Below are 15,014 nucleotides of genomic sequence, written 5' to 3' on the forward strand. Positions count from 1 at the left end.
CATTGATGAGAATTTAGCAAACTGTATTTGTACGAATTGATTCAATGATCGCTGTGTGTTCTGCAGATCTTCTTTTGTACAGTTATACTTGTGATTTTGCTGAAATGCTCTATTATGTATTGCATCGTACCTCTTGGATATGACACCAAAAGGATTCTTTAATATCACAAAGCAGCTCTAAATGCAACTTTGTTGAGCCACCGCAAAGAATGATGTAGACTCTGTGTCATTGCAGGTACAATTGTAAATTTTATACCTAGATTGTACATGTAGCAAGCTCACAGTCACCACAATGTATTTAGTTCTAGAGAGAATGCTCCAAATATCTTGCTTCAAAAGCCACAATTTTGTCAAATTTTGTAAAGTAGTCAAAGCCTTTAATTTGGTATTGTCCTTTCAAATTTTCCTTGTGTGCTACAGGAAGTAGACTGAACAACTAGCTGCAGGTCAGCGAGGAAATACCATACCTTTTCCACTTCTGTTGCACCTGCTGGTTGACTCGGGCACCTTGCGTCATTTGAGGGGCACGCCATCGTTGGGCCCCACACATCCCTCCACCAATGCCTAGTCCCCAGAGCATGGCCACGCTGTCCGTGACAGACTGCGGGAGTCACCAGCTGTACGCCATGAAGGACGAGCCAATCACGAGTCAGAATGCGCCCATGCGCGTCACCGTGACAACCAACCCCGAAGGGGAAAAGTTTTCGAATTGGTGAGCTCTCTTCTTATTCGCTTCTTACCGGCTACGCACATGACCAGGAGCATTGAATTTCAGTCTGTTTTTAAATATGTCAATTGTACAGAATGCTGGTGCATATGTTTTGATAGTTTCCAATTTCCTTTTTAGCACATACCTGGCACACTGTACTTCTAGTCTTCAAAAGCCAATATTTTGTGAAAACATCTAACTCCGATTGAAGCACATTCTTCCCCTTTAGCTCTTCCACGAGAGGATTTTGCTCAATTCTCAATCAACTTTGTCACATCTGACATTTAAGTCTCCCATGGACCTGTTTACCAGAGTACCATCAAAAGGTGGACTCCCAAAATGAAAGCCATCCAAATGTCAATAATTGTGTTCCAAAAGGACATCTTATTCAGCAGTTTTGAAAAAAAAATGTACACGGTGTAGTTGTCATGGTTATATCAGACATGCCTGCTTACAAACTGTGGTGTTCATCTGAAAGAAAACTTTCTTAGCACTACACAAAGGAATCTTTAGAAAAAAAGGGGAAAAAATCAGAATGCTGTCTTCTGTGCAAGATGGTGCAACAAAGTCTGCACGTAATAATACGAGAAAGGCTCTGAAATTCAGAGGTAGAGTTCCAACAAGTTAACTGAATGTTAACCCCGGTATCCTTGTTTATGATGTAGAGACAAACTTCCATGTTGGCCTTGGTGTGTGTTTTTCAGCTTGCTGCAGCTGGAAAGTTGCGACGAGGAGATTGACCTCTCGACCCCCAAGCAGAGCATCCCCCGCAAGAGCGACACCATCAACAACAACAACAACGGCAGCGGCGGCGGAGGTGCCTGCGAGACCCTGGCACGGAACGAGGCGTCAGTCAACTTCCGGGGGATCCAGCGCCGCAGTCTGCTAGAAGGCCTCTGGGGCTGCCTCAAGCCAGTGTGGAATATGATCGGCAAGGGCAACCAGGAAAAGCAGGTGGAAGGTGAGGGGGGCGTGGTCGAATGGAAGAATAGGGAAACTCCCCTTTTGAGGGAGCTACCAGGATGTATTTATACTCTGTGCTGCTGTAGATATCACTGTTTCTGGATGCTCGCTTGCTGTGAGTTATACTAATGTGATTATTGTGCCCAGTGCTAGAGAGAAAAAAGGTACATAATACTGGAATACATGCTTACATTTTTTCTTGAACAATCAAATTGAATAATGAGAGAACAAGTAAGCAGGCAAATACCCCATGAGTGTACATGCTGGACTGGAATGTGTGTTCTTTCTGTGTGTGTGTGTGTGTGTGTGTGTGTGTGTGTGTGTGTGTGTGTGTTTATTCTGAATAGCATCATACAGGACCCACATTGAAAACAATTGATTCACTACAAGTAGAAAAAAAATCGTTTTTACCATTTTTTAAAGGACAAGTCCACCTTCATAATACATAAGGATTGAGAGAATGCAGCAATATTAGGAGAACACATCAGTGAAAGTTTGAGGAAAATTGGACAATCCGTTCAAAAGTTACGAATATTTTAAGTATCTGCGCAGTCACTGCTGGAAGAGAAGACTACTACAATGTATGATGTCACATGCGTACAACTATATAAGGAAAATAAAAAGAGAATTTCACAAAACTCTACTTTTTGAATAAAGTGCACATTTCTTCGACTTGCTACTGACGTATGTTAAGGGTAATATTATTCCCCCTGCCTTCTGAAAGAGAGAAGTCGAGTGTCCTTTTGTTATGCGAGAAAAATGGAAATATGTTGAATTTTCTTTAATCTTTCTTTATATCGTTGTACTCATGTGACATCACAAGCTATAGTAGTCTTTTCATCCAGCCGTGACTGAGCAGAAAACTTCAAATATTCATAACTTTTTAACGGATTGTCCGATTTTACTCAAACTCTCACTGATGTATTCTACTAATATTGCTGCATTCACTCAACCCACATGTCTATGAAGGTGAACTTGTCCTTTAAAACCAAAACATGGAGGATTCATAGGAAATACCCCCCCCCAAAAAAAAAAAAAAAAAGAAGAAGAAAAAAAAAAATCATATTCCTTCAGGTCTTTTGCAGGAAAGAAATACTGTTTTTTCACCAAAAATACTGTAAAGCATGATATTTTGGTGGCATAAAATTTTCGCAAATGGGAGCCAATGGTCATTTTCGCGGCATGATATTTTCATGAATTACCACTGGCATTCAATGCAAGATCTTTCGCAGGCATTTTTATCTTGCGACTCTTGGCTGTCACGAAATTCACGAAATCAAATTGCATGCGAACATTTCTGGTCTTACGATATTCCCTGCAATACTGTTTACATGGTTGGCATCGACTTTGACATATGAGTGTTTCTGGTTCCACCCAAATGCTTACTCCGTGATGTGTAGATGACTGGGAGGTACCGTTTGAGCACATCCGCAACCTGCAGTGGCTGGGTAGCGGCGCCCAGGGGGCCGTCTTCTTGGGCTGGCTGCGAACGGAGGCAGTCGCCGTCAAGAAGGTGCGGGACGAGAAGGAGACAGACATCAGGCACCTGCGGAAGCTCAACCACCAAAACATCGTCATGATCAAGTGAGTCGGATGAAAACTTGAGTCCAGTGAAAGCTCGAGTCTTACAGGCAGGGCTCGACACTAACCTTTTTTTCTAATGGCCTGTTTTGGCCGCTAATACCTTTAGATTTGAATTGGCCTGAAATAAAAGAAAACATAACAATCCATTAAAATCTTACTTGCCCGACCAGGCCACCAAAAGATAACCTTTTTGGAAATTTGGTGGCCCAATGTCAAGTTGTAGTGGCCCCAGGCCACCCGGCCGTTGCTAATGTCTAGCCCTGTTTGATGATTGACTCATCTTTCACTTTAGATATATTCAGACAGATGATGGGTATCACTGATAGTTGAAATATACACACACACACCGACATATTCAAAACAACAAACCAACAAGGATATTGAACCTTAAATTGTTCACAAGAAACTCATTCAGCTGTGTGGATGCCAGCGCACGTGTACATACTTTCAAAGTAAGTACTACATCATAGTTCAGAATGACTCAAACAAAAATACTCCGAGAAGGAGTCCAAGAGACTTGGAATTGGGGCTTGCAGCTCTACACATTTGAATGACTGACATCATCTTTTTTGCTGTGGTCTAGAGATAGGTTTTGCTTAGTTGTTTTGTTCCCCCCCCCCCCTCCCCCGAGGAGATGCATCAATTGGCACCTTGATTTAGTGGGAGCCTCCCAGGAATTGTGATGCTGTCAATTTTTCTTGTGTAAGATTTATCATTTTCATTCAGAAAAAGTCAATTAAAAGACAAATGCACTGCGGTCACCGTAACCGTCCACTGAGCGTAGACTGCCATGGTACGCTAAGCAAGAGTGATGGAGATTCGTTTGCAGTGAGGGAACGTGTTAGCAAAGTGCATCCATGATTTATTAATGAAGGAGCTTGAATGATTGATGAGTGGGAGATACCACTCTTTCCCAGGGGGAGTGGATGAGTGAGCTTTGAGTCAGAAGCAGAGAAGTGTTAGAATTATGAAAGCTTGAACACTGACAACGAATGTCCCTCTGAGGGATCCCCTTTATCAGCGGCATTTGCATCATTCAAAGTAAGCCACCACTACGACAAGAAAAAAGTAGGAATACAGTTGAGTTCTTCTTAGTCTGTTCAACAGTGAGATGATTAATATAGCTGTCCTTAGTAAAAGAGGGTGCATAATTTTAGGATATGTGATCATGCGGTGATCAATGTGTGCATGTCAAAATCGCTGTAATAAAAATCATCTAACAGAATGCGGCCACATTTAATAGAGGCCTGATATGTTATTTGATACAACTAGAATATGTTGGACTTAGGGTTGAATGCAAACAACACATTGCTACTGAAAATATATTTCTGATTTATGTGCAATCATTTGTTCTGTTTTGACATTGATTTGCCAGTGTGTGACTTCACTGATATTAGCTTCAAATGGCTGAATTTGTTTGTGCTTGGTTCATATGAATCTCATTAAAAGTGAACGGCTTGAAGATTATGATTTTGCTAAGTGTGTCTGCTTGTACAGATATGCAGGCCAACACAAATTTCTACGTATTGTCTGCGTTCATGTCCATTAATGTTTAATTTTTGTTTTGTCACCAGGGGCGTGTGCACACAGGCACCCTGCTATTGTATACTGATGGAGTACTGCCCCTTCGGCCAGCTGTATGAAGTGCTGAGGGACGGGCGAGAGATCCCCCCTCAGCTGATGATAGACTGGTCCAAGCAGATAGCTCAGGGCATGCACTACCTCCACAGCCACAAGATTATACACAGGGACCTGAAATCGCCAAAGTGAGTTCCGAAGTAGTCATCGCATCCTTGAACTATTTTGGTATTTTACGTGTGGCAAATCTGTGCTGAAAATTGTGAAAACGTGCATGTTTGGTGGTGAACGTAGCTAAAAGCACAAGAGACAATTTTTTTTTGGTTAATATCCATGGAAACAGCAGCTGTCAATACTAGTACATCACAGTTCTCTCTTCTGTGAAGCCGTGCAAAAAAAATTGCAACATGTTAGAAAAGTGCAACATGTTAGGAAAACTCCAGCTTTCTTCAGGATATTTTGCATCTACGGCGATGGCACATTCATATTTTGTTTTTCATTTTCCTTTAACAGCTACCATTATATACTTACCAGGCAGTGATGATGATGATGATGATGATATCGTGTGTTGGAATTGAGTATGTGGAACTATTCTTCTTCTGAACTATAGTGTCCTTGTGTCCAACAACGATATCCTGAAAATCTCTGACTTTGGCACGAGTCGAGAGTGGAACGAGAAGAGCACCAAGATGTCCTTTGCCGGCACTGTGGCCTGGATGGCGCCGGAGGTCATCCGCAACGAGCCCTGCTCGGAAAAAGTGGACGTCTGGTCCTTCGGGGTAGTCCTCTGGGAGTTGCTGACCGGCGAGATGCCTTACAAGGTGCGTTGAAGGCATGAAGAATCTAACCATTACAAGATAAAAAAGCCACCCATTCACAAAAGGAGCAGTGCATTCTCATCCTCAGATCAAGATGTAGGAGGACTGTTTGTGTGAGACAGCTTAGAGAATTGCAAATACAATATCCCACAGGATAGATGAAGGCCTCTTTCTTCCTAGCTGTGATGATGCTTACAAAAGAGAGACATCTGTAGATGTAAATAGCTTTAAGCAAATGTACAACCTATAACATCTTGGTGTTATTGCTCATTTGGTGTAAAATGTAATGGGATCCTGTTTAATGATATTGATATACCACCTCACAGGAACAGAAGTAAAACAAAAACAACAAAAGAAACAAAAAAAAAAAACCCCAAACCAACCAAACAAACAACCAATCAACCAAATAGAGACAAGCAAACCATGACATAGAGCAGTGATACCTTATCTTATTGCTTCATGGATGTTTCTTCCATCCAGGATGTTGATTCCTCAGCCATCATCTGGGGCGTGGGCAGCAACAGCCTGCAGCTCCCCATCCCGTCCACCTGCCCCGACGGCTTCAAGCTCCTCATGATGCAGTGCTGGAGCGCCAAGACCAAGAACCGTCCCTCCTTCCGCCAGATCCTCATGCACATTGACATCGCCGCCGTCGACTTCCTCTCCACCCCACAGGAGGCCTACTTTGACAAACAGGTACGTAATTGCCCCCCTATACTACTCCAGGCAGACTTACACAATGCGAACCCATTGAGGATTCATTGACGAGATAATCTCTGTAGATTAGTTCTTTTAGATGTTAGCATGTGATAATCAAAACTGTAAACAGAGCTGCACACTAATCCACTTTTTCTACTGGTCTGACAAACAGGTCAGACCAGTAGGTCCCAAGTTTTTCAATATCTTACTGGTTCATTCCTGAAAAAGTTACTGGTCCGACATTGATTTTTACTGGTCAGAGACTGCCGGACCAGTGCCAGTGTGCAGTGCTGCTGTAAGGAAAATTCATGATAATGATCATGATATTCAAATTTATGATTAGGATATGTGTGCAAGGAAATGCAGAAAATAAGCATTAGAAACATGTATCATTTTCAACAGGCAGAAATGCTGAATATGCTTTATGCGGTGTAGGTCACTATCTGTCCTTGCTTGTCGCAATGCAATCGCATTGAACTGATTAACATTATTTGTCTCTGTAATGTTTTGCATTATGTCTTTTTTTAATCATAATGTATCAGTTCATTCATATGCATTTTTTCAATTGAAAAATTAGTACTCTCTGTCGCAGACTTTCTGTCTATAGGAAGAATTTTTGCGGGCCTTAATTGCTATTTGGCTTACCATTATTTCACCACTTGATGTTGACACACTCTGGTCATTGTATTTTATGCCAGATAGATGGTAAGATTAATGCCTCCAAATTTTATGTGTTATTCTTCAACATATGTTCATCAGGACATGTTCAGAAAGAGCACAAGAATGCTTCTCCGAGATGTTGCCAAGACGACATCTACTGCATGACTGATGCAGAAGGATTTTTCAACTAAATCATGTAGTAAAGCTGATAGAGTATAGATGTCACTGGGCTTTTCAGTCAGGAAATCTCCACAATATTTTTATACATTGCATAATTGGGCGTATTGATGTTGACACAGAAATCAATATTAACAGGTCTGCAGCATTCCTGGAATTCCATAGGGCTTTTCTATTGACATCAAATGTCGATATAGCCGATTTGAGTTGTGTTTAGAACTGATGCTAATTATTAACTAGTTACTTCAGATTGTACTGGATGGTTGCTGTGAAAGCAGCAGATGGTTGGAATGTGGGATCAATACCTAGATTATTGGAATTTTTTGCATTCCAATGTAAATATCACACACTTTTCCCTGTCATCACAGTATGTGACAAGGAAATGTCTAACAAGATAACAATGCTTGTCTTCACATGATGGTACCAGTGAAATGAGCATGTCCAGTTTCCCACTTATAGTGTATTACAAAGTTGAATTGTCTTATATGGTGATGTATGTGAAGTGGAACGAGTCTTATTTATTGAGGTGACATCCATGCATTATAGCAGTGTATCATATGTCAAATTTTTTTGAGAGTAACCGGAGGTAGAACAAACCTATATTGATTGATGTGCTCTGCTGGCTTACCATGTGGAAAGCATAAACAGCCAATAGGCACTTGTGCATTCAAATTTATAAATACTTATCCCCAAGGATCAAGCAACAAATGAGTTCATTCACCTCCATTTCATAAATACATTACAGTTATATTTCTAGAATCCAGTTTGCATGGCTTAGTTGTTTCTATGTATTAAAGTTAAGTCTACAGCAAGCTTTCTGTTGTGGGGTGAAACCTGCTCAGTGGCAGATGGGGGGGGGGGGGGCACACTGGGCGCGCCCCCTCTTTATTTGTTGTTAAAACAAATGAAATAAAAAGAAAAAAAAATGAGATAAAACCCGGAAGTACCACCACAAATATTGTTTGCCCCTCCCCCCCCCCCCCCCCCCCCTTTACGGAATTCCTGGATCCACCCCTGCCTGCTATAAAGGCATGCATATGACTTTAAAGCTTGAGTAAACTGGTCTGTAGAAGAGCAGCAAGATGAAATAATAATCACCTCCTCCACCTCCCCCATTTGTTCTCGTTCTCACTTTGTAGGTGGATTGGAGAGAGGAGATCAAGCTCCAGTTTGAGAAGATGAAGAGCGAGGGCTCCCAGATGCATCACATCGATGAAGATCTCATCAGGAGACGGCAGGATGAATTGAGGTGAGAGATGTCCCGTCTGTCTCTGAAATGCACTTGCCATATTGAATGAAGCAACTGACTTGATTTACCCCACGAAAGCACTTAACGAATAAGTCAATTGATTTGATGTAGAGTTAAAAAAACAAAGAATATGTTTGTGTCGTGTGTCAATTTCATACCAGTACAAAAGCTGTTTTTCATATCATATCAGGTTGTTACTATGTGCTATGTTACTATATGGGGTATCTTTATACCTCATTCTTACCATTTCAGTGGTGATTTGCAAATGATGAGAGTTTGCTCAGCCCACTGGGTAAAGGAAAGAAATAGTTTGAAAGGAATGAATAGCATGATGTCAGGATATTCGGGAGCACTACGAGCGCAAGCTGCAGCGGGCCAACGACCTGTACATGGAGCTCCACTCCTGCCTCCTGCAGCTGGAGCAGCGGGAGAGGGAGCTGATGCGGAGGGAGAAGCAGCTAACGGAGATCGAGGCCAAGAAGAAGCGCTGCCTCAAGCCCATCCTCAAGGCCCGCACGGTCCAGAAGCTGATCGAGAAGTCCCTCCAGTCTCATGGTGGTTCCGCTACCCTCGGCAGGTCGGTAACGTTTCGCCTTCGCCATTGGCACAGATGAAAATTTTAACCCTCTGTGTTTTTCAAACCTTTTTTGATAGCCACTAGTTATCATATGTGAAATGTGCCATAGTGTCGTCAAGAAAAGTGGTAGTGACCGAGATGCCAGGGATAACTTTTTGTAATTGAAGCACATATGAGATTTTTATCATTATACCAGCCTGTCATTTCCATGAGAAGCATAATGTCTAATATGGTTTTGGCATTTCTATTTTCAACACTTCTTTGTTCAGGTCCCCCAGCCCGGGAAGCTCCTCAATTAGCCCAGAGCCAGAGAACAGATCGCCGGCAACGCTGCCACGAGCCAACCTGACCGCGAAAACTTCGCCCAACCGCGCCAAGACATTACCTCAGCGCAAATCGCGGCACAGACGCAATAACAGCCACGGAGAGGCAGCTTTGGGAAAGCCGGAGTCTCCCCTTCCAAGGAGAGCCCGGATGCCAGCAAGACTGCCAAGGACAGTCCCAAGGCAGAGGACTCGGCAGCCGCCACTACCTCAGACTATGGCAAGCTCGATGCGGAGAGCGCCCGCTCCATGAAGCGCTCTCAGAGCGAGAGGACTGTGAGCAGGGAGGACGGAACGCTGCCCAGGAAGTTCGGTTGTCGGTACGGCATCCACTCGCCCGCCGAGATTGCCTGCGGGATCTGCAGGTGTAGTGGCAGGGGTTCAAAGCCCCGCCCGGGACACGTCCAGATCGTGAACGAAGGCCAACCGCCTCCGTTGCCACGGAAACACAAACACAGACAGAGGCAAGTGGGTAGCTTCACCAGTGACATTGATGTATTGAACAGCAATAGCGCAGTGCAAGGGGCCGCCTGCCAAAGCGGGCACGAAGCGGGCACAGCCCAGGACTTTTCGCACAGCCCCACCACTGCCACCTCTGAACTTGACACGACTTTTGCTTCGGATCATTCCACGGCCAGTGTTAGGCATGCAGGCATGGAAGTTATGGGACTCAAGTCATCCTACATAGGCCACCGTCTTGCCTCGGCCGACAGTCCCGTGCGCAGGAACCCTAGCTCTGCCAAAAAGGCAACAGGCATCACAAAGCGAAGTCCATCTCCAACCAAGAAAACAAAAGCTGTGATAGAGAAAGATAAGGTAAGAAAAAACTTGTTGTTTAGTTGTCTTTTATCTGTATTGAAATGCTTTCTTTCATTATGATTAGTGTTGGAAAAGTAAAGAAAAAGTAATAATGAAAGCATTCGGGGACTTAACATTTTAACTCTTTATGTATTGGCAGAACTTAAAATGTAACTGCAAGGTTACAAATACATGTACATGCAAGCACTATCTTCACAGAGCAGACCCCCCCGACGACAGTAATATTTTATTTCTTTAATGCATTATGTTACGCAGCATATGGTCAGGTTTTGCTGCGTGATTAAATGAAGATTTGTGTTTCACTTAGATGTTCAGTGATTATTGTATAGATCTACATTTGATTTTCTTTGATGAAATATTAATTTCTGCAAATGATATTATTTATGATCAAGTCTCTTGTGCTCTGGGATGTTCTCTCTGGTAAACCTTTAATTTCTTAATGAATGGAGCAGAACTTGTGTGCGATGTATTCATATGAAGCATATATTGAATGCACTGATGCACATGTTCCAACTTTTGCAGGGAGGAGAAAGTTCCAGTGATAATGAAGAAGGTGTTCAAGACCATTCCAGTGATGAGGATACTTTGACAATACAGAATGAGAGGTAAATATGATACTGAACACAAGAAGAAAGAATTAAAAATAAAATGTGGTTCATTATCTGTTTTATGAAACAATGCAATGTATGTGAAGTGATTTCATCTGCCATTTGGTAACCATAATAATGATGGAAATAGTGCTGTTATAAATCTGAACCCAGCAAGTCTCAGTGAAATTGTGCAGCAGAGATCATCCAAAGTGTTGTCATCAAATTGGCAACTCTGAATATCGCTGAATGTCTTATATTTGAGAAAGAGTAGGCAGAAATATCTGTAGTCATTAAATTTGCACTAAAACAAAAGAGAAAAGCACTCATACAAAACTTTTCCAGGTTAAGAGAGAAACAGGAATTTTAATCTTCTAAAGTGTGTCTTTAAATTAAGTGTCTTTTCACAATTGAGCCATTGATAGGCTTTTGAAAATTCTGCAGTTGAAACAAAATAATACATGTGAAAAATAAAGGGCGCAAATGGTGGAGAAGTTTCAAATCTTATGTCGTGAAACACAGAACCAAAATCATTAAAGATAAAGCGTGAAAATGTGGAGATGTGGTTTCTGAGACCTGATGGTTTTAAATTCTATGTAGCTTCTCAATTCTCAGAGAAGAGAAAGGGCATTTAAGTGGTTGCAGAACTCAAAAATAGTGTCGGATTGCTTGCTGCATGGCAGCAATGGTTTCAAGACGGCTGATGTTCACGTAGCCCTGTGTGTATCATCCACCACTTGCAGGTTACGCCCCCAGAGCAGGCAGTCTTTCTCGACGGACCACTCCGACGGGCTCTTCTCAGAAGAGGACAACACCAGTGACCGCTCCCACGGCCCGACCCCTGACCCCGACCGCAGGGCCAGGACCACCACGCCCAGCAGTCTCACCTCGGTGTCCATCGCCATGACGACGGACCCCCACGACCTGGGCGCCATGACCTCAGATGGGCTCTCCGACAAGGAGAGGGTCGTGCGCAAGGTGATGAAGCAGATCTCTGGGGACAAGAACTATGAGGTAAGGATACCACTCTCTTTTAATTAACCCTTTCTGTGCCGGAGACTCTGATCAGTGTGTACAACATTGTGGAGTTTCCTGTGCCAAATGGCTCTGACAGTGCACAAAGGGTTAACAAAATTCACAAAATAGTGAATAGACCCAGATCTGGATCTGGATGTTTACGATGCAGGGCCCTACTGGGCATAACGCATCGGATGAGAGAGGGCGCAGGGGTGATTAGAAGGTTCCATCAATGGCCTTTTTGAATGAGGCGATTGATGGCGAGTTAATAGTGGCGTCACTCAGGTGGTTCCACTCGATGACAGTAGACGGGAAGAATGAGTTTCTGAATTGTTCTGTTTGTGCTCTTATTTGATTAAAGCACTTACTGTTATTTGTCACTTGTCTGTCTAAGATATTTACAGTATCGCAGTTTGTGAATTGCTGAACACGGATACGTCGTCTAAGTTTTTTAGGTTGAGCAAAGGTTTGAATTGGGAGAGCTGGCACCAGCCCCAGATGAAAGATATTCAAAGAATTTGAAAATGGTTGCATGACAAAGAGTTTAATTCATGGACACTTGGCAAGTAGGTAAAGGGAATACAGTCTTTAGAAGTCATTGACATTCAGAGCAAACAGAATGACATTTCATTCATACAGGGCATATCCTGTATTGAGCTTCATTGGTGAGGGACTACTGTATACGCTATATATTTCGCGTGGGTTTTATTTTCGCGAATTTCGCGAGTCGGGAGCTATTCGCGAAATTAACAACACGCGAAAATATTACCTTCCAAAATGAATCCCTTGCCTTGATGATACGAACATTTCAGTACTAGTATACCATGTCACGGCTTACCGAACAGACCATACTGGCTAAGCTTGTTTACGCACGTCCACGTCTACTTACGAATACTGTAGAGAGCCAATCCATTATCGCAAGGGGACCACTCGTCAGAAATCTAGCGCGATGGACTTAACCACTTCAAAAATGTTGAATTCTGACTTACTAGTTCGCAGAGTTTGGTAAGTTTTTTTCATGCAGTGTATAACTAGTATCATTCTTATTTGCTATTAAGTTGAAAATTCACACTTTCTTTGCCACTTCATATTTTCTCTGGTCCCCCAATCGCGAATTTAACCACTCGCGAAAATGTGTGACAGCGGCAATTCGCGAAAATTTATGTACGCGAAAATTATAGCGTATACAGTATTTAGGGCAAATATTGGTAACAGATTATGGTGGAGAAACAATATGAAGGGAATACAAGCTAACAGTTGTTGGTTTCAATTACCTATTGTACAAACAAGGATATATGCAATTATTCTTTTCTTTCATGCATGTTTGGAATCTGCTTGTAAAGGTCAGAGTTGAACTATACATTCCATGCAAGTTTCCTAGATTACAGTGATGTGGAATATTCATGGTAACATATTTCTCCATCACATAGAGCAAGCTTCACTACACGGAGACGGACTCAAGCAGTGATGAAGGTGGAGACTGATGAGAGGGTGCGTTGTGTCCCAGTCTTTTCTCCTAGTTCTGATGAGAAGCGTTACAGCAGTCAAAGCACGTCATGCAGCTCATTGAAGCTTTCGTACGATGGAGGAGACGACAGGACATGATAGGAATATTAATTCAAAGCGCAGCTTTTTGGCAATTGTTTTCATTTGATGTTACAAGTATAATTTGTATTCATATTTGCCACTTTTATTCATATGCAGTGTAGTTTTCTTGGCCAAACGTAAGTCAGGGGTATTGACATTAAAAATGTATTCTGTATTTCATCCAGTATGAAATCATCATGTTTTGATAAACAAAATGAATATATCTAACAATTCCATGCCCATGGCGTATAGGGAATATTCAGTATACATCCAAGAAATTATGCCATATTTAATCATCTCGAAGAGGGTGTAACTGATTGTATAAGTCCTTGAAAAAATAGTAACCTGTAACTAGGCAAGAAGACAAATGGAAATGATGTGATTAAAACCTTGGAGCAGATTAACGTGACAATGACACTGGTTTTCCAATGAAGGGTATCCCTGAATGATGCACATGCATGTCGTAAGCATTGCTTTTGTTGGCAAGGTTTTGAAATTCGCATAGGATTAAGATTGAGGATTGTGAGTGCATGTACTTGAAACATAGGCACAGAATTCCCCATATTATTAAAACCCAGAAAGTAGAGAATGAATTTAAACCTAGGCATTTGTATTTTTCAGATTTTACAAAGTAGACCTCCAAAGAGAAAACCAGTGAAGTGCAATGTTCGAGATATATCTTGTCAATAATTATGTATGAGAGGACATATAGATTCATCATTTTAACCATGTCCGTAGTGTCCTGTCAGATTTATTAAACAATGCTGAGCGGTGTAATATAAGATTCTATTTTGGAAGAGTTTATGCAACATATGTGGTATGTGCAATGTTTTCGAACAGGTATAAATATCCTCAGTGATAGATAGATATATGTTCGTATGTCTTGGTTCGAATCATAGAGCTTGCATGCAATGTGGAAGAGAGGTTTCTCACAGCCTCCACACCTCTTGCTTATGGATAGACGTATATCGATTTTGGGTAACCATTACAAAAAAAAAACAAAACATGTTACTTTTGAGCTTATTATACAGTAATGCACATTCAATTATATATTATGCGAGTCTTTATATGCTAAGGAGAGAGAGAGAGAGAGAGAAAGAGAAAAAGAGAGAAAGTTCTAAATTTTAATGCTCCGATGACATTATCTCAGGTATCTCCCATTAGTACGAAAATTAAGTTCCCTCCTTATCACTGTTTGGTAGAGAGAGTACTGAACATTCAACTAGTACTTCCATTAATGTCATGTAACATATCAACAATCTGAATACTGTGTTTAATCTGCAAACTTACAATGAGCATCAGCAATTACGTGCCCATGGAATGCGTATAGGAGCAATTTTGATGGGATGGAGGCGTTGGAGGGGATATTTTACCTGAGTTGACTGTTTTTGCAGAACGTTTGGATTTTTATTACTGGTCCAACTTTGTGATGTACTACATCTGAATATTGCTACATACTTGTAAAGGATTTTGATGCCACATATGAAAGAATTCATTCAGAATTCCTTGTAATTTAATGTAAAAAAATATGAATTGTGTAGCAAATTTGTAATTATGAATGAAGTCTCACAATCACTGCCAAGAATGTGTAAATGTGACATATGTACAAACCCTCAAACAAAAATGTAATTGCCCTTCCACAGTAGCATTAGCCAGTTTAGGTATTT

The 15,014-nt window shown here is 41.7% G+C and overlaps 1 protein-coding gene across 1 annotated transcript; it reads left to right on the top strand.

Moving 5' to 3' along the window:
- Nucleotides 1-492: 492 nt before the first annotated feature.
- LOC139743300 (mitogen-activated protein kinase kinase kinase 13-like) lies at nucleotides 493-13,945 on the top strand. The gene is given in 13 exon segments (XM_071653794.1): nucleotides 493-712; nucleotides 1,414-1,670; nucleotides 3,073-3,256; nucleotides 4,831-5,022; nucleotides 5,445-5,655; nucleotides 6,133-6,348; nucleotides 8,328-8,451; nucleotides 8,765-9,014; nucleotides 9,284-9,438; nucleotides 9,441-10,153; nucleotides 10,679-10,761; nucleotides 11,487-11,757; nucleotides 13,191-13,945. Coding segments are annotated over 13 exon segments (2,862 nt in total). The 5' UTR covers nucleotides 493-560; the 3' UTR covers nucleotides 13,245-13,945.
- The last annotated feature ends 1,069 nt before the right edge of the window (nucleotides 13,946-15,014 follow it).

Source organism: Diadema antillarum, unplaced genomic scaffold (assembly GCF_040938485.1).
Source record: "Diadema antillarum isolate AM-2024a unplaced genomic scaffold, OU_Dant_1.0 seq00001066_RagTag, whole genome shotgun sequence".
Classification (NCBI taxonomy): domain Eukaryota; kingdom Metazoa; phylum Echinodermata; class Echinoidea; order Diadematoida; family Diadematidae; genus Diadema; species Diadema antillarum.